Source organism: Parambassis ranga, chromosome 12 (genome assembly GCF_900634625.1).
Source record: "Parambassis ranga chromosome 12, fParRan2.1, whole genome shotgun sequence".
Classification (NCBI taxonomy): Eukaryota; Metazoa; Chordata; class Actinopteri; family Ambassidae; genus Parambassis; species Parambassis ranga.
Genome location: NC_041032.1, coordinates 12732108 through 12754718, shown reverse-complemented (window position 1 = coordinate 12754718; position 22611 = coordinate 12732108). Strand labels below are relative to the sequence as shown.

The 22611-nt window shown below is 42.3% G+C and overlaps 1 protein-coding gene across 8 annotated transcripts in view; it reads right to left on the bottom strand.

The window, feature by feature from the left end:
• The window catches only part of rapgef1b (Rap guanine nucleotide exchange factor (GEF) 1b), a 33930-nt gene extending 13843 nt beyond the window's left edge, over nucleotides 1–20087 (bottom strand). For all 8 annotated transcript variants that reach the window (XM_028417584.1, XM_028417587.1, XM_028417588.1 and 5 more), the window contains exons 1-6: nucleotides 19792–20087; nucleotides 3508–3653; nucleotides 2203–2381; nucleotides 695–851; nucleotides 521–609; nucleotides 291–449 (exon numbers count right to left, since the gene is read on the bottom strand). In XM_028417584.1, the coding sequence (XP_028273385.1) occupies nucleotides 291–449; nucleotides 521–609; nucleotides 695–851; nucleotides 2203–2381; nucleotides 3508–3653; nucleotides 19792–19819 (758 nt within the window). In that variant the 5' untranslated portion in view covers nucleotides 19820–20087. The remainder of the gene's footprint in view (nucleotides 1–290; nucleotides 450–520; nucleotides 610–694; nucleotides 852–2202; nucleotides 2382–3507; nucleotides 3654–19791) is intronic.
• Between the last annotated feature and the right edge of the window lie 2524 nt (nucleotides 20088–22611).

Below are 22611 nucleotides of genomic sequence, written 5' to 3'. Positions count from 1 at the left end.
GAAGATGCAGAACAACAAACAAAGTGATCCGGATTATTAAGTGTGGAAGTTGTGCAATAGCCAAAGAATATCAAATCAGAAAATATACACCAAAATGTCAAATCATTCCTGTCAGTGAAAATGAAAGTCATCTGTGAAAATACCTCTCTCATATCCACATCCTAAATTCCTCATTTGTTCTGTGCGAAACATTACTTCTCCTTAGTGACTAGAGTGCAAAGGGTCACAATACAGCCAGAATTCAGGATACTAGGCTTGCAGTTGTGAGTGTGTGTTGTGTGTGTCCTCACCTGAGCTCTGCCATTTTGGCTTCAGGAAGAGGAGGTTTGGGAGGAGCAACGTCCTCATGTGGTTTTTCAGGGACAACTTCTGCTGGAGTTGCAGCTGGAGGAGTCTTATTTGATACCCCCTGCTCCCGATCTATCAAGGGCATCTCTGATGACACAGTGCTGCGCACATAAAAGGGGTTTCAGTGAATGAACTCAGCATTTATATTTCAGTCAGCATGCTATGTACTCACCTCTCAGCTGTGGCAGCAGGTGGTGCCGGTTTGTTAGGGGTAGTGGGTGACGGGTGCTCCTGCTTCTCTATGGTCAGTTTCACCAGCTCCTGTTCACAGACAGACACTGCTAGCATCAACATCGGTTATAAAAACAGCACAGGTGGACGAACAGAGTGCCAGGAAAAGGCATACCTTCACTCCATCCAGCACTGCTTTGATGACAGTGGTGACAGATGCCACATTTTCCTTGTCTTCCAAGTCTATGCCATCCAGCATCACCTGGTCTGCCCAACGGATGAGGTTGGCCAGACTTTGATAGACGCGGCTATGGCATGATGACAGTGCCGAACTGGTGAAAAAGAGTGAGATCAAGAATGGGGAGGCTCAGAATAGTGTAGGGTAAAACATGGGTAAAATATGAGAAAAGCACAAAGGGATGTAAGATTTTTGATTGAAAACAAATATAAGACTAGCATATGTTAGACATGAAGTGAGAGAAATCACAGAAACAACAAATGACATTTACATCTACCTCCCATTTATCAAATTGCATATTTGAGGAGGCATTAGTCGAGGAACTGCAGACATTCCTGACGATAAGCTTGGGGGTTGGAATAAGCTGACTAGTGCTGACAGGAGAATGTATAACCACACAGGGAAGAGGGGAGTTTTTTTTCTCCCTGTAGCAAATAGTGCATTCAGACCTAACACTAAGGTGTGGCCAAGGCCTGTACCAACATGCTGTGGCTGATTCACAGTCCTGGAATATACTTCCACTGTCTCTGCACATTTTAGCTGTAAAGTGAGTGGGGGACAACTGACACTGTCAGTGGTCAGTGTATGGATTTGAGAGATGTTAGTTGGAAGTTAACAACTGACAAGTGTTTGATGCCGGGGAAGCACTTTATTTAACACAGTTTGTACCAGATACACCCTCTGCTGACCTAGTTACTTAGGCCAATATTGATCTGAATCATTGTACACACTGTGCATTTTTAGTGACCAAAGAATAGATACACAATCTGCCACACACTAGTTATTTGATGTACCATGGCATGTGAAATTGTGACATAGACAGTAGCAATTATGTTTAACTTGCTGCCTATAGCCTTAGGTTAAAGCAAAACTTCTATTGTGATCTATTGAGGTCTGACTTCATGAGGCTGAGTTCAGATCCTTAACAAAGATGGCTGCCTTTCAGTACTGCAGCACAATCCATCACCTGCTTCTAAGCACAACACTGTGAGATACCAAATCGGTCACCTCTGACCTCCATACCTTTATCTGTTCCGGCGGGGAAAAGCACAAAGACGGAGACAAAAAAGTTTGTCCAGACAAACAGCAGCTACTGGTACTTTACTAGAGTTTGCTTGAACTACTGACAAAGTTAAGCTTTTTTTAAGTACCCAAAAAGATGTAATTTTGATAGGTCAATTCTGTCAACAGTCCACAAAACATAATTACGTTTTGGGAAGCTTCAGGTATGAAGTTTCTAGGATGCCTCGAGGAGACGGATGTTTCTGTCGCAACACATTATCAGTCTTTACAAGGAGTCAGCATCATGCTCGTCCTAACATGCAGCCTGCTACATTGTAAACTGTGTCAACAGGCAAGAATGATAAGAATGATGGTGAATTATAACATCTATAGCGGAAAAAGGACTGCAGAGACCTAACGTTTTACAAAAACATGTGACTCACCTGTGCTGTATCCGTGCCTCTACCTGCACAAGAGGCAGGATTGCTTCAAGCACCTTGCTGGCTGAGCCTGGAAGCATCTCCAGCACCTTCTTCTCTACGACCATCTTGTCCACAATTGTCTTGAAGTAGCGCAGGGCACTGACCACCTCCTTCTCATGCTCCTCCAACCTACTAACCTTCTGGAAAACACAATAACAAACAAACAAAAAAACAACATTAAAACTGAACTAGAACTGAACATTTGTTTAGAAGTAGAACTCCAGGGCTGTTGCTCAAATTATTTGGCCCTATTAGAATAACAGACAGGGACAAGAGGAAACTAGACAAACTGATCAAGAGGGCTAGCTCTGTCCTGGACTGTCCTCTGGACTCAGTGGTCAGAGGAGGATATTGGCCAAGCTGTCAAACATCCGGACCAACCCTTCTCACCCTCTGTATGAGACATTGAGGATCTTGGGTACCTCCTTCAGCCGCAGACTGCTGCGCACACAGTGCAAATAGGAACACTACTGGAGGTCCTTTGTCTCGACAGTGGTCAGACTGTATAACATCAGCGTCACAGGACTGCTGCTGTGTTTTCCTCCACCACCACACGTCCACCTGCACTCTAAACTCTGTATATTAATCATCATTTTTCACACCAATGGTCAAAGCCAGTACACTTTTCCTTTCTCTTAGTGCAATAACATCCCCGCCAACAATATAATACTCCTATTGTGTTTTTTTCATGATATTCATGATAGTACATTATGCACCTCTGTACATTTCTTATGTATATATCTGTGTTTTTTCAAAATAAATTCCCTTTTATGACAACAAAATGTTACAGTTGAAAAAGGACAACAAATTTAGTTTTTGGGCCATTACAACTGTCTGATCTTTCTACTATTCCCATGTAGTGCTCACTTTTTACAGCACCATCTCTCAAGTGATGTGGCTCAGAGCACTTTTGGTACTCCTGCAAAGTACCCTTTCTGCTTCTCTAGTCTTTCACAGCAGGGCTGCTGGGGAATATACTCATTACACCAAAAGCCTTAAGAGGTAGGAGAGGAGTTCATTCAGGAAGCAGCCTAGTCCCATTCATGTCTTTATAGGTTTAGACACCTGCTGTAGCAAAGCCAGCCACCGCAGCGACTGGGCGGCTGTGGGAACCAGCAGGGGAACTCGTGCACACACAGACACAATGGAATATGGGAGCACAAAACAGTAGACAGGAAAACAATAGTCTCACAAATAGGCAAACAAACACACAGAATAGGTGGGAGGAGGATTTCCCACAATACACATATTTTCTGGCACACACACCTTGTTAGCAGGTTTCTCGGTGCTCTTGGCTGTTGGCTCGGGCTGCAGTTGCTTGCCCTTCTTGGATGGCGTCCTCTTGATCTTGGGAGAATGGAACTTGTCCTTCAGTATCATGGTGAAAGTGGACAGATGGGACCGTTGTGAGTCTATGAACAGAAGGAAATCAGTGGAAGTTGAGTGGTCGGTCGAAGAGGAGAGATTCTTGAGATTGTATATATATATACACACACAATAGGAGAGATTGTATATATACACAAATGACACAAACTCAAGTGCTAATATCACAATCACACAAATGCTAAAATTAGGTAAACAACTAAACAGAAAAACACCAGAGATTTTATCAAGTACTTGCAACATCCGCATCTCGTCTGCTCGTCTGAACATAAATCTGCTGGACAGGCCCTTCCAGCAGCCCATTATGTGCACAGATGTGTGCATGTGAGAGACAAGGACACAGCAGACGAGTGTGGCTATAATAAAACACTGTAGTTAGTGCCGAGATGAAAATTGCTTTACAGTACATTATTGAAAGCAGCTTCATAATAGCCAAGTAATTCTGCGAAATTCAACTGCAGAGAGTGCTGGTTGTATCTAAGGACAGAAGAGTCCCCTATTCAGTTAATCCCAGGATAATTAACCTCTTTGTCCCACTGAATCAGAAGATAAATACTAATAACAGCAGTGGGAGCCGGCAGGAAGCATGGGTTTTTATCAGCAACCAAAATTACACCTTTATCTGCTGTAATCTCCCCTCAGCTCAATGACAGTGGGATCTGGCATTCCACAGCCATCAGCGTAAAAACACTGAATGCTGAATAGCAATCAACAGCAGGAAAACACCACAAACCAGACTTCCAGCAGGGCCACGCTTTCATCTGCACCATCGATCAACATGCCACGCACATATCCACCCTACTGTTCTTTCTCTCTCCACCCCTAATCCACATCATCCCTTACCCCGAGCTAAAAGCCAAAGTTCGCTGAGGCAGCCAAGGACAGCTGTGTGTCTCATTAAAAATGTTGATGAGAACGCTTCCAGTAGAGTTTCTTCCCTAACACGAATTCATGCATACAAGAGGCAAGCATGACTTCTCAACCTCGTGCTTTACACTGCATTTTTATAGAATCTTATCTCAATGTTGGGTAAAAATAAATAAACACTTGCTGTTCTGTGAGCATTACTCATGCTGCATGTCTGATTAAATAAACTGAGCTACAGGAACTGTATCTCATGACTCTTCACCACCTTTGATCTGTATTTGACCTAGTTCTTAACATCCCGACAGGCAGAATCCATCACACATTAGAGATGGGAGGGGAAAAAAAAATCATTCTCCTATGTAAGTGTTTGCTTTGTTTGTGTAGAAATTGCATGTTAGTTATGTCATGATACAGAAGAAAAATTTCCTCTGTGACAAAGATAACTGCTTCTTTATGGTGTCTTCATTTTGCATTGTCAGAGGAGCAAAGAAATGGAACACCGTGCAGTCAGCCAGGCAGGACTCGGGAAGAGACAAGACAAGAGGCTCGGGTTTATCACAGAGACAGACCGGTGAGTCGGCACAGAGAAGACCCTGTGGGAAAAGGACAACCTTCTCATCTCAACAGCTGTCGGGATCAATACTCTGCAGCCTAGCCACAGGGGACACTGTGCTTCTCCAGTACACCCGAATAGAGTCAGAATAGCAGAGCTAAGGCTAACAGTGTAACAGTGTGTCCTGAGGCTAGACATACCTGTCTATAAAGGGATGAAGGTACACATGTATGTGTATAGATGCATACAGTTCCTATGCTTTTGACTGCTCAGCAGTCATATAGATATATATTCATATAGATTTAGCCACAGATAATCTCAGATATCTGTTTGACCTGATTGCCCTCTCATTCTTGGCATAAACGCAGGGACTATGGCTGACATCACAACATGCTGGACTCACTCACTCAATCCCCAGCTTGAACAGGCCCAGAAGGACTGGATGCAAGTTTACAGCTGCAACTCAGCATCCCAGTCCAGGGTTGAGAAGCAGTGACATAAGCACAATGAGTCACCGCCATGATCGATACAGCTGGTCCCTCAGACACCATCGCAGTCCGTGCGGCTCAGCTGTTTATCATGCACACTGGGCTGGTTCCCCTCCACACTTCTCTACTACCTCTTCAAATTTAAGAACAGAAACACCCCCTTCCAGTGAACTGGAAGTGTGGCTCAGCATGAAAATGACATCATCAACAGAAAGAAATGAACAGCGAGAAAGAAAGAAAGTCAGTGAGCAACACAGAGGGAGAGAGAGTACAGTGAGGTGCTCTGTGTTAGTCATGTAAGACTCTCAGTGTCCACGCTCCACTCCTCTACCAGAGAGCAGAGCCAGCCATCCCTCCTGCTCTCTCTAGCTTCCTGCCTGCTGCTGCCGGCCAGAGTTATGGGCTGGTGATGTCATTGATTGTAATGTCTCTCACAGTGAATCTGACTAGTCATAGACTGAGCAAAAAGACTGAAAGAAACCTCACCCTGAAACATTTTCCTGATTGTTTTTCAGCTGTCCAGGCCACAGCACACAGATAGACTCTTGTGCTTCCAAAATGTTGTTCACAAATACATCTGTGACAATATTTATTGATTACATACATATATAAACTACTTTTAGAGAAAGACAGAAAAGACAGAAGGCGCGTTTTCCTAGTTATGTCCCACTAGTTCCTTCCAAATGATTTTAGAATTCATTAAAACACAGCAGCAGAGTGTGGCTTCCATAAAGGGTTAGGTTTATCTCCCAAAGTGTAAACTGCTCCAGTTCCATGGAGAACTGAACCCACACAACCCCCCCAGAGCCTCACATTACACTGCAAACTCACAATCAGTTGTAAAAGACAGTGTGATGCCTTTCCAGTTCTGCAATTTAAGTTCCTCTGAACACCAAAAAGGTAAAACAAAAAAAAAACACTTCACATATTTGTTTTTTCTTACTAAATTGTTCTATGGGATGTCTAAAAAAACAATCAATCAAACCAATCAGAGTAAATAGAGAAGGATTTAGCAAGTAAACATCATTTAAATTGCTAAGACACATCGCTGCTCTGAAAGGCCTTGGGGACGTCTAAAACAAACACTCCAGTCTGAACGACTCTTGAACAAAGAGTCACTCTGAGCCTGGGAGAGTTCGCACACATCTCTGTGGTATAGAGAAGTCCCCAGGAGCTTTTCAGCCGACTGAATTGTTGGAGGGCTTTGTTACACAAAAAAGGCCAACAATAACACAAACAGAGGGTGTAATTTATGGATGCTTCTGGCAAAAAATACACACTGTGAAGTGTTAAATATGCAATACACCTCAAATTGATATTGTGTTTATTTCAAGTCCCATTTGGCCAACTAACTATGCGCCCAAATAGACTTGTACATTTAACTCTGTTGCCTTGAGGCAATGCACATACACCCGCTGTCCAGGTGCATTGAATATCCTCACTGGAAATACAACCAGATTGGGGTTTTCCCAAGACCCACCGCAGTAGACCTTCGGCTCAAGTAAGATTCTTCCGGGCTCTAGAAGACTGTAAGCAACATATCTCACCTACTTTTCTAAACATTTGGGACTTTCCTTGATAGCTCATTTAGTTGGCATGTTAACATTTTTTATCTGTTACCGATATAAAAAAGTTTAAAAAAAAACCGTCTTTTAGACTCTGCTTCCAAAATAAACATATTTTCTATTTACAGAGCTGTTTCTGTGAAAAGGATGGAGGCAATAGATAAGAGGCTTTCAGTTGCTGATGACTGGTAGACATATGTGTTTGTCCAGGTCTGACTGAAGAACAGACAGCCCTGGCAGATTGATGTGGTTCCTGCATAGATCAGGTGTGATCTATACAGGACAGCTGGTCATACCCTCACTTGCCCTCCACCCTTTGAACAGGATGAAAACAGGGTGGAAGGATACAGAAAAGATCGTGCTTTAGGTTACATGAGCAGCTGTCACCTCCTGCTGAACTCCTTCAGTAAGGGTTTCTCAGAGAAAGTGTGTGCAAGCCCTGCGTTTATAGACTTGTCTAGGCAGCTACACGACTGCAATAAGAGTCACAAAGGTCATCATGCCAGCTGTTGCAGAGGGAAGATCTGAAAGTGCGCATATGTCTTGAAGCGGGACAGAAACAGGACAGTCCTTTCAAACTCAAATTGGACCACGTAATTAGCTTTTCCTGCTCTTTTTTAAGCATGTATACCAACATACTGCACACTGGACCCTTACATTTCTTCATTTTATAGTATAGTTCTGAAATTGCATTAGTCACTGCATTTATTACTGCAGCTCCATGTCTTTGCCATCTCAGCAACAAGTTCTTCCAGCACTCTATCCACTCCGTTTAGCATTTGAACGTTGTTGGGACTTGCCAAAGTTTAGATGATTCATCCTGTAGGATGCAGTTGTTGTGCCCTTAAACTGGCAATAGATGTAGTCAAAGCACTGAATCAATGGCTGTGGCGGCACGACAGAGAGCGCCGCACAGGAAAAGTTGACACAACGGCACACCTCTGGTTACACAACATCAGCATGCCCTTGGAAAGATGTCCCTTGAGGCACTATTACACATACTTTGTCATTCATGAACATGTACATGAACATGTAAAAGCAGCATGGAGAGGCGGTTTTCTAAGCAGTATTATATCGTGATCTTTGTGAGGAAAGGGGCTTAAATAATAATACACAGTTACTTAGATGGGGTGCATGGTCTCACACTACAACCTTCTCTCATAAACGATGAGTACACGTATGAACGTACTAGTACACGTTCATTCTTGACACACCTAAGTAGAATAAAATTGAGAGAAAAAGATGCCACAGTAAATAGCAACTCTACATGCCATGAGGCCCTATTTGTCTATAAAAGTGACAACACTGTGAGTGAATTACTGTCTGCTACACCATAGAATGACAAATGTAGGGGAGCTGTGCCAAGTCTCCTATCTCCACAGGCAGGACCTGCTGTTGAGCAAGAGCAGGCAAATGCAAACCTGAGGCACATGAGATGAACAGCAGGGGGAAAATGGAGAGGAAAGAGAACAATTTAACAGGAAATAGTTAAGTGCTTAGTGAATTATTTATTCTCTCCATTGTAGTGGTTTCTTCCTGCTGGCTGTTTTCAATAGGAATCCTCTTTATGTTTTTGCTTATTAACATGCAGCACTGTAGGATAAACCAGGCTGTGTGTATGTGTGTGTGTTGCAACCGTGATACAGTCCAAGGATTGCAGGGAAGGGAGGAAACTCTGGCACGGAACGTGGCCCTGGTTAACAGATGATTTGAGTAGTCATGGAGGAAGAAGTCTAATGGTGGGTTGTACAGTTTTCCAGCTGTGCTGTTTGAGCATGCCACGGGGAGAGAGACAGTATTAAGTCCACTTACTGAGTGAGTAAATGAGATACAGTGGACAGTAAGTGCTCAGTCCACTTACCATTTATTGTATTTCCCCTAACAAACAAGTTAATGAGATGCCATAGATAAAACAGACACATCCAAATACTGGATTTCTGCTCAATGACTTCAGGACTCTCCCATATAAGTATGTGGAAATAATTGTGGCTTCCCACCATTTGTTTTACTTAAGCAAACTTCTGACCATCTTTTCAGTTCTTTATTGAGTCAAAGCATGCATTCTGTTTATTCCCTGCTTCTTTAAAATCCACTTCAGCAAATTAATTTCATACGATTAACAGCTTACACAAACATGCCTTTCAATACATCAATGACTAGCAGAGCAGCCCCACAAGCCATGGGTCACTGATCAGGAGCAAATATCAGTGTGGTGACCGAAGTTGTGCTCTGTGTACTGGGTTGCATAGAAACAACAGGCAAGCCTGTTCAACCTTGGCTAACAGAGCGTGGCTGCACAATACAGACAATCTATAATGCAGATCCATATTACAAAAGAGCACACCAGCTCCATAACTGTTAACTGAGATTGTGTTTGGTCATCTGTGCCCAGCCTGTGTGCAACATAAAGATGAGAACAAAAGACAGCAGCAGGATTAAATACAGTCTCTGTTCTCCAGTGTTGGTGCCGTCTGCTTTCAAATCTATCCTGACGTGACACTGTAGACTGATGATTGAGAACGTATCTAAAAAGGGAAACTCCTGTCTGTAAAGAGACGTTATTATCCTCATGAGTCATGAGATCGCACTCACAGAGATAAAAAGAATATCAAAAGTACCCTCACCCACTTTGTCACAGGTTTTTTTTTTGTCACTTTGGGGTTGAGACAATCAGATATGATCTGATTCCCAATTTGATAAACAATTGCATGAAAGCACCATCCCTCAATAGTGAGTGTCAAAGCTACAAAGTGAAGCAAAAGTAGAATCATCAGTACTGATGACAAAATGTGGCATTAAGTCATAATAAGCAGCATGTAGAGGCACATAAAAACAGAGCCTTGCCCGATCTCCTGACACACCTCGCATTCTTCATGTCTGCGAGTTTGTTTTTTTGTGGTGTTGTGTTAATAAAATCATTGGTGCTTGCCACTGCTATGCTTCTGGTTAAACATTTTAAGTATTCCAAAACCCTTGTTTGTACTGATACAGAGCATACTGGCTAAATGCCACTCTCTTGTTTTGCTCTTGGCTCTAATCATACACACATTTTCCTTGTACTGTTGCATGATTTATTGTTAGGGAAAATGCATACTGTGTTTGCAGGCGACGTCATTAGGAATTAACATATCCTCTTAACTATTATTCAGCTAGTGATAACATTAGCAAGAAATATTATATATGGTAGCTTCTATGAAAAGAACACTTTAATATTATTCCACACTCGGACAATGCACGATATACCATCTGTACCCTCTGTTGTGTAGGACAGCAAAACAGTAGCTTAAAGCAATGTTTTGCAACAGTATGTTAAACACACGTTACGTATCCACAAAAAATATTTCTCGAGGCAAAACAGTAAAAGGAACAGACATTAAGAGTTATAGTCACTTTTTAAATAACCTATTATATTCAAGACTACCAAGTTAAGCACAGAGTATGTACAGAGGCACCGCTTGCACATGAGATGTCGTCGATGATGTGAACCTATTGAGGGCAGTGGCTCAGAATGGAGGTCTGAAATATATGCTGGTAGGCTGCAAGTCATTGAGTTCACAGTACTTAAACACCAGTTATATTCTACATTATATCACATTTTAAATTACTCATTATATTTTTCATTAAAGAATTGCACCTTTTTATTTTGTTAGGCTTTATATAACTATTTAAACTACTGATGTTCCTGCAGGAGCGTTTTTTTAACATGAAAAGGATGCCGACTTTATCAGCTGTGGTTATATTCAAAGCTAGCAGAGGGTTCTCTTCAGGGCAAATGATTTTACTATTGCAGTACGGATCAAAAGTCATTATGCAACCTAACCTGAAATACAACCTCTCTGATTAGATACTTTACAATCTACATGCTGTATGGTTAACACAGGGCTCATGTTGGCCAGTGGCCCTAACAGTGGTGTTTTAGAGGTGGGTGGGAACATTAGGTTTGTGTATTGTGGACTGGCATAAACATTTACAAGACTCAATGCCTCAATGCCTTCTCTGTTTAACCATGCAGCCAACAAAACTCTCCCAATGTGCTCTCTGTGTCCAGAGTTCACACCACCTTTCTTCAGTCTGTATCCTTCTGTGCATTTCCACCACTGCGGCTGCTGCAAATGGTTTTTCATTCTTAGTGATACCATTGCTGGTGGTTAGCCAACATTTCCTATTTTCTAGTTAGCATGTATTGACAGGCAAGACCACATTGTTTGTCTACATTTTTTACATCACAGTATGGATGAGAAAAATATGTTGCAAACTGCTCTGTATTAACTGGATTCCCTTTAATATTAATATTACACAAAATTACTGACTGGTCAATTTTTTTGATGGGCACTCTTTTTAAGTGTGTAAAGTGAAAAAAACTAAACTGACATTTTTCTTACCTACATACCACATGGTTGTGAAGTACCAGCAGCAGCAGCAGCAGCAAAGGTTAATAGTAGTAGTAGTAGTAGTAGTAGTAATAGTACTATGGTTTCAATTTAGGTCGACATTGCATGGTGGCCACTGGCTGGGCTAGTGGAACTAGGCATGGGAGCACTTAGCATAACAGTTTATTTGGGTTGTATTGAAAGCCATGGCAAGAACCCTGAGGTCTAGCTCAGTCAATTGTCCTACATGCACAACAGACAGATGTACACAAATACAATGCAACAGCATCCACACAAGCATCTAACTCATACACACATCGAAACAAATGAGCATACAAAGAGTCTCTGTAAACTATTCAACCAAAAGCGAAAGGTTGCAGAGGGGATGCCTTAGGGCCTGGTTTTCAACAGCATTGATGACAAATAGAACAGAGCCTGCTGCATACAAGCTCAAAGACTTTGATGCTCCAATTGTAAAATATAAAAAAACAAGATAGAAATGAAGTTTGGTAAACAACAAAGGAGGAGTAGGAAAGAGGTGAACATATTTATACTTAAAGCTATAGATTCTAGCAGCATCTAGAAACATAAATCATACAAGCTTGAGAGTCAAATAAACCTCACATTTAAATAAGCTAAATTATTGTATTCTGGTTCCAATTAAAACACTATGTATCATTTACATTGGTGCAGAATGCAGAGGTAGAGCAGTTAACATTCATTATTCCACTGATGTGACCTAAGGAATAATTGAGTCTTTAGAAAGTGGCATACATCTACAAGGCTTCATCGGAGGGCAAGGCATATGATCCAACATGCTGAAAATGGGAAATCGCCCAAAAAACACGTACACGCCATCCTGGGTACCCCTCCTGTTCCTTCCCCACTGACGCCGAAGCCACTGGTACGATTTCCTGTCCCCTGTCTCCCTCATTGAAAGCCGCTCCCACTTTACAGTTCTGAGCAGCCTGGACTCGGCACCTCAGCTTCTGCAGCTCCTCTATATAACAACTTTCCTCACTTAAACAGCCCTGGCCTACTAGCACAGCGGGCACACACACACACAGTCACACAAAACAAAAAGCTCACTGCGCCACACAACCGCCCAACATAAACACGCTCAGTGCAGCCTGATCCTTCAAGTGACCTTCTGGCTACAGTGGTTTACTGCATTTTTTAGCATTCCATTTAAAGCTCGCTTTCTGAACCGAAGCTGAGAGCAGACAGGCTGGCAGGCGGCAGGTTCACCTTGGGTGAAACCAATAGACTAAAGAACCACAAAGTGCTATAAATACCCAGCTTGTCAGTATCTCTAACATCAAGCAGCACCAGAACAGAGACACTGCGACAGCTAAAAAGCCCTGTGATCTGTTGAGACGAATTCAGAGTTCTCAGTGAACGGCAGCTGTTTGGCAAGAGAGCACGAGGCAAACAGGCACTATAAAGCACTTGAGATAGGAGACCGATCCTACACACAGACAAACAGCCACAAGAGAACCAATCACTTCACTGCTGAGTACAAGACAGAGACAGATACAGAGAAACATAGGCAACAGTAAATGGCCTTAAGCAGCAAGGAGTGGTACCACTCTCCCTATGCTGGAGTGCTGCACAAAGCTGATCTTGTCTATACAGCGGGCTACTTGTCTTCCCCTTGACACTCTGTGCACAAACGCTGCATTGGACAAGACTGACAGACAGATGGCTCATAACACATCTCATCTTGCAGTTAAAGATGCACTGTGGCAAACCAAAGTCTTTGCATTTAGACATTTTCACAGCTTCTTAAAAATAGGCTTGGATGACAGATTACAAAGAAAAAACTTGTGGCAACTTATAATTACGTAGGGGCTGTTTAAAATAAAGTCAGAGATGAATCATCGATTGCACACTGAAATAACATTAACAATTCCCTTTAAAAATACACTTCTAAAACAATTGTTCAAACTCTAGCCGTTTTTTGCTTTTAATTTTCCTCATTTTAGATTTCCTATTGGTGTTGTGAACTTCGTTTATCAAAAGCATGTGTTCAAGCATTACTATATTAAGATATTTATAGTAGTAATCTTATCATCTCTGGGCTGTGTGAATCTTCAGATAAACAGGCCTGAGCTTGTTCAACCTGATTTTTGTCATTTTCAGTGCACTTTAGAAAACATATTTAATTAAATCATTTCTGCTGGCATATAAGCTAAATGAAATAAAAATGGTCAACATGCCTCTTCTTAGGCCAAAGTTCACTGATTGCATGAACCAATTTAATTCACTCTGCCAAAGCATTTTACAGTTTCCTTTAGAACCCCATAAAGCCACAGCGTGGCATGGTTTATTGCTACTTTAAAAGCATATTCACTCATTCAGGTTGTGTCAGTAGAAACATCCAAAAGGAAATGGGTCAGTGAAGGCTGACACAATCAAACGTCTAAGTCTACTCTGCCCTCAGCACAATAGCCTCAGTCAGTCACTGACAACGTAAACACTGTGTGTGTGTGTCTGCATGCAAGTGTGTCATTTGCTGTTTGGGTATAACAAAACGTTATCCAACCAAGGATTCACAATCATTTGTGTAGCCAAACAAACACACACAGACTTGCACAGTCACATCTGCCTTGACAACAAGGGTGACTTGTTTTCAAGCAATGCCAACTTCTCTCTCCATTCCTGATTTAGACTGGTGTCGGAAACTGGCAGCAACTGTGGGACATCCCCTTCATTGTGTGCCAGCTCCCTGACCCAGCCATGCCACCCTGGGGTCTCAATGATTTGACACACTCAACACAAACGAACACACACACAGACACGATTTGACATAAACCCATTTTAATGGATCTCTGCATTTTCCACTGTAGAGATGGTGGTGCCAATCCTACTCAATATTCCTAAACATCTGCAGATGACACAAACATGTAGTACATTTAGTACAGCCATTTTGCCTATAACATAGCTATAACAACACATGACTAGCTGATCTACTTGGCTAATGCTAACTCCAGTATTTTTATGGTACTGAATCTTTAGGGGTGACTTAACATAATCAACCACAAAAAAAGATGCAACATCTCAGCTGTATGATGCAGCACTCATTCCTGGAGTGAGGAGGTGGTCTCACACCATCCAAAGAGCCAATGATAAGTCTCTGTTGTTTCATACTCAACTCTGAGATGGACTGAAGTTAACAGTCTCAAAGGCTCTCATACTGTGATGTATATCGAGATACTTTCAGTGCGAACAGACAGTGGCAGCTTGAAAAAAACCTGCGCAGGGAGGTTTTGCCAGAGGAATAAAACCAACACACACGCAATCAAAACTCACTGCAAAATAAGAACTGAAAGAACTGTCACAAAACACATTTGGAGTTTCAATACTGGTTCTTGGTTGTAATACTTTTACTTCTGGCATCTGATCACCAACTACTTTACACCTGTTCCACAAAAGTATAAAGGACACAGTGTGGAGAAGCATCTTATCTACTGCAGTTGTAGATTGACTCAACAACCAGCTATATGCTTGATTTATTTTGAGAGCCACCAGTAAAGGCTCTGCAGTCAAACCAGCTGTGCTAATAGACAAATTAGATCAAAGCATCAACAGAATCCCTGCAGCATGGATAGCTCATCTTTGGCTGAAGTGAGACATCTACAGCTGTACCATCAATCAGTACATCTGTTAGAAACACATTACTCACTCTACTCATCCATGCTAAAGGCCACAGTGACTGGTCAGGTCGGGGTTGACAGACAAGACACACACATACAAACAACGACTCTTGCAGCCTGCTGGGCAGAAATGCACAGATTTATTAGACCGAGAGCACTACAGACTGTGTGTTTTCAAAACAAAGTATTATGGCACTCGGCACTGTGTAATTACACAATGATGGACTCAACTACCTTAATTATGGAGCCTCTGTGTGCTACAGGCTCACCAGGGTGGATCTGTTCACACAGCTTAACAGCAGAAGCACAAGCTCACAACAAACATTAATAAATCAAGCAGTGTTAACCCCAACATGTGGGTCAGCAAGTATGCTTAGCTACTATGATGAAGCAAGACAAACAGCTCGGATTTAAGATGCTAAGATTACAGTTGCACAGTGTGCAACCAATACCTTTTTTATATTGTGTAACAGGATTAAAACCACATTATCTAGGAACACTGGCAGATCATCACCTGATGAGGCAGGATTAAGAGTAGCTATGGCTTCTGTCTACACATTTTCAAGGCAGTGATGAAGACTGTGGCCCTGCAGAGCAGGGTCCACCCAAATGGCTTCAGCGGAGCAAATGAGCACCTTCCATAAAGCCACACGACACAAAAAGCACAGCGAGGAATGTCCCCTGCATTTTATTCTGCCAGGGAGCCTATTTTACATGAAAGGACCAAAAACTGGCAACAGCAACCTTTAAACAAAATAGTGCACATCCCCAAAAACACAATGCAATTGTTTAGCAAAACTGTAATAAGCTATGCAAGGAAACATGCCACTGAAAGAAAACATGTGAGTATGCACACCGGCCTTTTCATTTATATGAAAATGTACGCCTGATCCTCTGGATTTTGATACAATAATGAAGTTTAAAGCTGTCAAAAATCTTTATCCAGTTTTTTTACCTGTGTCCTCATCTTGATCCCCTTGTAGAGAGGAGTCTGTGTCCTCTGAGGACGCCTGACTCCTCCAACTTATATTCCCCATCCAAGAAACTCTCAAGAAAGTCCTCCAGGTAGCTCGGTAGTCAGGTAGTCGAATGATACTGAGCAACGCTTTTTTTTTGTGTATGAGAATCCAAGGTCAGTCTGACATTTTTACAGCTATCACTCAATAGCACTGCTGAGAGTTAGTCATAAACTAACTTGTCCTCATGACCATTCTTGCTTGACTCAGCCACGTTAGACAGCACTTCAGAGGAAAGATCCACAAATAGCACTGACTGAAGCAGAGAGGAATTGAAAAGCCTTTTTTTCAAATCAATGGTTCTTGTAAAAACAGCAGGAATCACATAATCCTGGATGGGATGTCTGAGTGAAGCAGTCTAAGTTGTCATCAGTGGTCCTGGAGAGGGTCCAATCCACAGTTATCTGGAGTGGGAATGTACTCAAAGTTTGTAAGGAAATGAGCGGGCCACCTGTGGGAATAAATGACCTGCTCTCTGGCATGTAGGCCAACACTCAGCAGCCATCTGAAAGGAAGCATCATCTTAGAGTTAAAGCCCCTCTGAGGAAAAAAAAAAAGACCCAAGAGCCCAGATGTAAGTAGAGACTTGAATATGATCTGAAAATGGAAATCGTTTTGAATTACACCAGAGATCTCTGCAAACAAATCTTAACTGCCGTCTTTAGCTCCTTGGAAGATGTTTTTTTAAGATGCTGAAAGCGGAAGGGCCTCGGAACATGTTCACATTACAAAGACCCTTCACAAACATCCACTTCTCATCGATAGCCTTGGTTCTCAACTTGTAATCCGTCCATTTCTCCTCTAGATTCCCTCTCTGTGCAGAGACTCGGTTTCTCCCAGTGCTCTACCTTTTTTCCACGCTCTGTCTTTTTCTTCCTAAGCTCTATTCCCTCCTTTTCTGCTTTCCCATACTCAAAAAAAATCTAATTACTACACAGCTAAACCTATATGGGAATAGCAAGCCTCTCATTCTGTGGTAGAGGGAGGGTGAAATGCTTGCTGCCATCAAACCTCAAAATTGCAGCATGTCAAACCAACAGCCATAGCTTACCCGGTAGCAACAGTGGGATCACTCATCAGTAATGTGGGCAGACTTAATTGTCCAGGGAAACCTTTTGTAATCAGGACTATTTTAGCTCTTGCTCAGAGTTTTGGTGACTAAGACATGTAAGGCTTGCTATTTGTATACGCCTGACAAAAAGATATTTCCATCTGAAGCAAGGCGATAACCACTTAAACAATCACAATGACTTACACTGTAGGACTCTAGGAATGCATGAGAGTAAACTTCTTGCATTACAACTTCATGATTTCAAAGACAAGCACACTGATGCACACACCCACAGTATGCAGGGTGGGGAGGGGTACGTGATGGATCGGTTCCGCTGTGGCTAGTTACTACCATTGACTGACCACTAAGAGAAGAGTCCACAATCTAATTATAAAACACTGTGCTACTCCCACGACTTTGTTACCAACACTGCAGATTGCAGATTTCGGAATTACAATACATTCTACTGATGAGAACAATGTTTTTTTGGCATTTTAGTGCTATAATTCTGACAAATTCACAACAAAAACAACACATATAATAGGTTACATTTCTTTGAAATGTGTCTATACATCCATGCTGAAAAAGAGACACAGCTCTATCCTCCTACTATTGTGAATGAGCTCATAAATGCCAAATTAGCTCATTTTGCACCAATGAGGAAAAACTACATTTCTGAATAGCAGGAGAAAGAAAAGCCAACATAAATGCAGCAAACTAGATAGTCACACTGTGTGTTAAGACGGTGCTGCTAAAAATATCCTTAGGTTATTTTCATTTTACAATTCAACTACTCTGACAACCTCTTTTAAGAATCCATTTGAACGAGAACAACACAGTAAACCAAGTGTGAACTGACAAATAAAAACACACTCCAACATTCTCCGTCTTCTCCACCCAGTTCATTCTCTCTGAGGAGAGCATTGAGATGCAAGCACTTTGGCCGTCTGCTGCTGTTAGTTTTTGGGCAACACCACCACATTCTGAATCTGTTTATGGATTACAGTTCAGGCTGCCTGAGTGATGAAGTCATGTGGGTGTGCATACAGAGGATGGAGCTGAGTGCTGTACCAGACACAACAGCCACCCACTTGATTCCCTGTGAGGTTACATCCTCCCGACAACAGGTTGCAGAGGCAACTCTCCACAGGTAACGCTGTTGGTGTTTACCTCCCGAGAGAGGACAAGTCAGGGACAGCGGGACACTGTATCCATAGTGATCAGGGAGTGGGCTGGTTCAGCTAGTTAATCTAGTAGAATAAAACAGCCCATAAGTCTCCTACTGGAGGCTTGTTGTCAATGTGTGCATTGGTGGAGCTGTTTAGACAGATTGTCATGGTAACCATTTGCATCTTTGCAGCATCACATACCCTAAAGCTGTGACTTTTACATGTGCAGGAATTCCTGCTCTCTCTCAAAACCTTGTGCTACCTGTTTTTAAACTAATCAAAGAAGTCCACACAGGCTCTGAGTTTTCATTTAGCTGTGACCATATGTAGTCATCTGTCTGCAAGACACGAAAGGAATCGGAAACTTTTACGCCTATGAAGAATGACTGAGCTAGTGGTGGATGACACTCCCCTCTCCCCGCCTGTTACTGTGTGTGTGTGTCTGTCTGTGTCCATTTACTGCAGGCAACACCGGACAGGGTTGAATGTGGAGCGAGAAGCAGGGAGACAGCTGGTGGAATGGGATGCAAGTGTAGCTGGCGGGTATAAAGTTTCCTTCCAAAAGACAGGACCACCTTGTGTGTGTGTGTGTCCCCCCCTTTACTTTCTGCTCAGCTCTGCGGGGCTTTATTTATCTGAACGTTGCACGCTAGTAGTAGACCACAAAAGCAAACGAAATATGCCACGTGCACAATGCTCAAATCAACACAACACAAACAACACACACACACACACTGTAGTCTTCTTGGGCGTGAACGCAACTCCAAGTGTACGAGGGTAACAACGCAGCTAGCAGCGCTAGCCTCTGGAAAAGCTAACCTTTAGCTGCTGCTAGCTGCCGTTACAAACCCACTTTAAATATAAGCTAACGACCAACTATGAGTCACATATGTTAACAACAACAACCATGTCTAATTATGCGTCTTTAAGTGATTATCGGAAAGCTGAGATTTGTTTCCTTTTTAGAGCTTTAAAACAATTAAATCAAAGTATATTGACGAACGGTGAAATGCCGGTGGAAGGATAGCACGTTTAAATGGTATTTTCCAGACAAGCTAGCCAACAATACCCAATCTAAGCTAAATTGTTAGAGCAACAGCCACATTTAGCTAACTGCTCTGTAAACCAGCTATCCACAGCCAGCATGAGGCTGACAGAAAAAGCTATTTGTTTTTTTTTTTTTGCTAATACACGCTAGCCGATACAGTGACGCTTTATTTTAACTGGGATAGCCGAGAAAAGAACAATCCATAAGGCCCAATTAAACCACCATTTATACTGGACATATCCATCCAGCGTTTATTAGTGGAAGCCACATTTAACGTTATCGGACCCCCACATTTGATCCATCCGCGCCCCATGTGTGGAATACCGTTATCCCGTATCCCGAGGTGGAGCAGTGGGGCTGTGAGTCTAGCCGGGCAGGACTTACCTTGCTTGCTCTCTATTTTTCTCGACATTTTCGTAACCAGCAGCTGTGATCCCACTCGCAGTTCAACAAAACCGTAGCTACAGACGAGCCTCGCCGTGCGTCTCTCCTACGATTATTCCCTCATTTTCGATATACTGTTGTGTCCATGAGATGATTTCGCCGGCGTCGATATCATATATTTATAGGCCACACACATTGGTACGGTCAAAAAACTGTCTCAGTCCGTCTCCGGGTAATTTTCACTGTGGATACACGCGCACACACACACACAGCACAGCACAACACACGTTAATGCCTTGAACCTAGACTCGGGCAGAGCGCAGACATCCAGTATCACAGCGCCCCCGAGCGTCAGGAATTAGACATATCAATCTGTCAACAAGAGGATGGGCGTGTTTCAACTTCAATGCATGGAGTTGCACTAACAAACCTGAGTGTTGGTCAAGTTTACGGATGAGTGAGGTGCATTTGAAGAAAGATTGCACATGGAGACATCTTTTAAATATTTTAATTAAGCGCATAATTGCATAAAAATGTACTACAAGGAGTAAAAAACACACATTGATGAGGGTTGGAGCACAAAACCAGGCCATCATTTATTGTCTTTATTGTTATTATTATTATTATTATTATTGGCTGTGCTATATATTACTATACAGCACAGTACTATTCAGTATTTAAAAGAAGAACTCAGTGAGTATTTTAAGAGCACTTACAAATAACCATACCTTGAATTTCAGAGGTTCATTGTTTTGGTTTAGTTTGACTTTGCCTTGCAAAAGTACATTTTGAATGGAAGCACAGAGCCCCCTGTTGGACATACCAAACCCCTGATACATGCATAGAAAAAAAAACATCTCCTACAGTATATAGATCAATCTATACCACCACTTATTTATATGACTAAGGACTAAGTGTAGAAGAAGAAAGGCGGATGGATGACTTCCGATTTAACCCTGATTTCATTAAACTGCTGACTGCTGCTTTTTGCCCACTTAGTGCTGCACATTATCCCGGCCATTAAGGAGCAACCATCTCCAGATTATGTCTCTGGCATATCGAGACAAAGCGAGCATGCCATGTCATCTTTTTATGAATAATTGATCTGACTGACAGAGTGATCTGCATTCTCTGAGTGATCTGGGTCAGCCTGCATGCTTGCAATGCACTCATGAAAGTATTAAAATACTGAGATAAGGAGTTCATTGTGTCGTTGTGTGCTTCTTTCCGGCTTTGTGCAGCTTACCTCATCACTGACTCTACTTAATCAAACTGAGGCTGTGAGTGTCAACACTTCATATTTACACTGGCTGTCATTATGCCTGCTCCCTTGTGCTCTTGCTTGCACAGCAGAAACCACACCCATATAACAAGTGTGAAGTGCATGCCGTGTGTGTGTGTGTGTTGGAGTGGAAGGAGTGGAATACCTTCCCTGAGGCTATGATAAAGTTGCAGACGGAAGACAATGAACTGCCAAGCGATGGCAGACTTGTCAGGGCAGGAGAGGCCTCACAGCACAATCAGAGTAGATCCATTTCAGAGTGTCTCAGTGTTTCTTGATGGTTTGTCAGTGCTGTATTTGAATCAGTCAAGCAGTTGTCTAATCTAACAACCATTTATTCATTTTAGCTTCACAAATTTTGCCTTGACCAGACAGCGTGAACCTTTCTGTCATTACTTCCTGCCGTTTTCAAGTTCTGCTAATGAGGCGCAGTGGAACATATACACACTAATAATTGGAGGATTTGTACCTCTGTGGATGTGTTTTTTTAATTGATCATTAAGTCACATACTGTGGGTGTCATCGCTGTGCCTTACAGCCCTTTGCTGCTATCTATTGGCTGCATTATAAAGTGCAAACCAGGTGCTGTCATTCTCCTCTGTGTCACAGGGTGGCGCTCATGAACCACTGATCACTGTGGTGTTTTACAGCTCAGCCTCATGCGCTTCATAGCAGTTTATGTAAAGTCATGTATGGGCAAGTAATGTAACTAACCTAATGTAACTAAGTTAGGTGTTATAATGTAAGTAAATTTGCTCTTACACTGATAAAACTAGTTTTTATAATGAAATCAAGGTTTTATTTGTATTATATATGACAAAACCTATAGAAAAAGTCAATGCAAACATGTTGACTGTGCCCATATGATAAGTTGTATAGATAACTTTATACCAACTTTGTATTGCTGCTTTTCTTCTAAAGTGAAAGAGATAATCTCGAAACCAAGCAGGCATCAATCAATCACCTTGTTCACACATTCAGGATCGAAATCTTTAATGAATGTGGGAAGATTAATACTGGTCCACACCGGTAAGGTTTCACACTGGGCTTAGAGTCTGCTCAGGTCTACTGTGGGCTGGATCCGGTTCACGGTAGACAGGGCAAAAGAGGGGAGAAGCGAGACAGTTTTGTTAGCTGAGAGTTGTCAGTGGGAGCTTGGAGAAGAACAGCGTTTGATCTCTGCGGTGGTGGGCGTGTGATGCAGAGCTCAAACACAGTTTAAGGCTCTGTTAACCTTGGCCAGCGGTCAGGCCCCTCCGTCTGTCTCACATCTGAGAGTTGAAGAGAGAGGGAGGGGATCAGTGAGGCTTAAACGACTGAATACATTTAACCGAGAAGGAGGAAAAAATACCTTCACAACAATCAGGGAGCTCTGGCTTTGGACCCTTTCTTGACATATGGCAGAGTGGTTTTTCAAGCCAGCTTTTCATAGTGGAATTAAGATAGACGGCTGGAGGTGTCACTATGTGTGTGTGTGGGTTAGACATAAGTAGGTGGGGAGTGAAGATGGAGAGGCGTTGGACAAAGAGGACAAGATG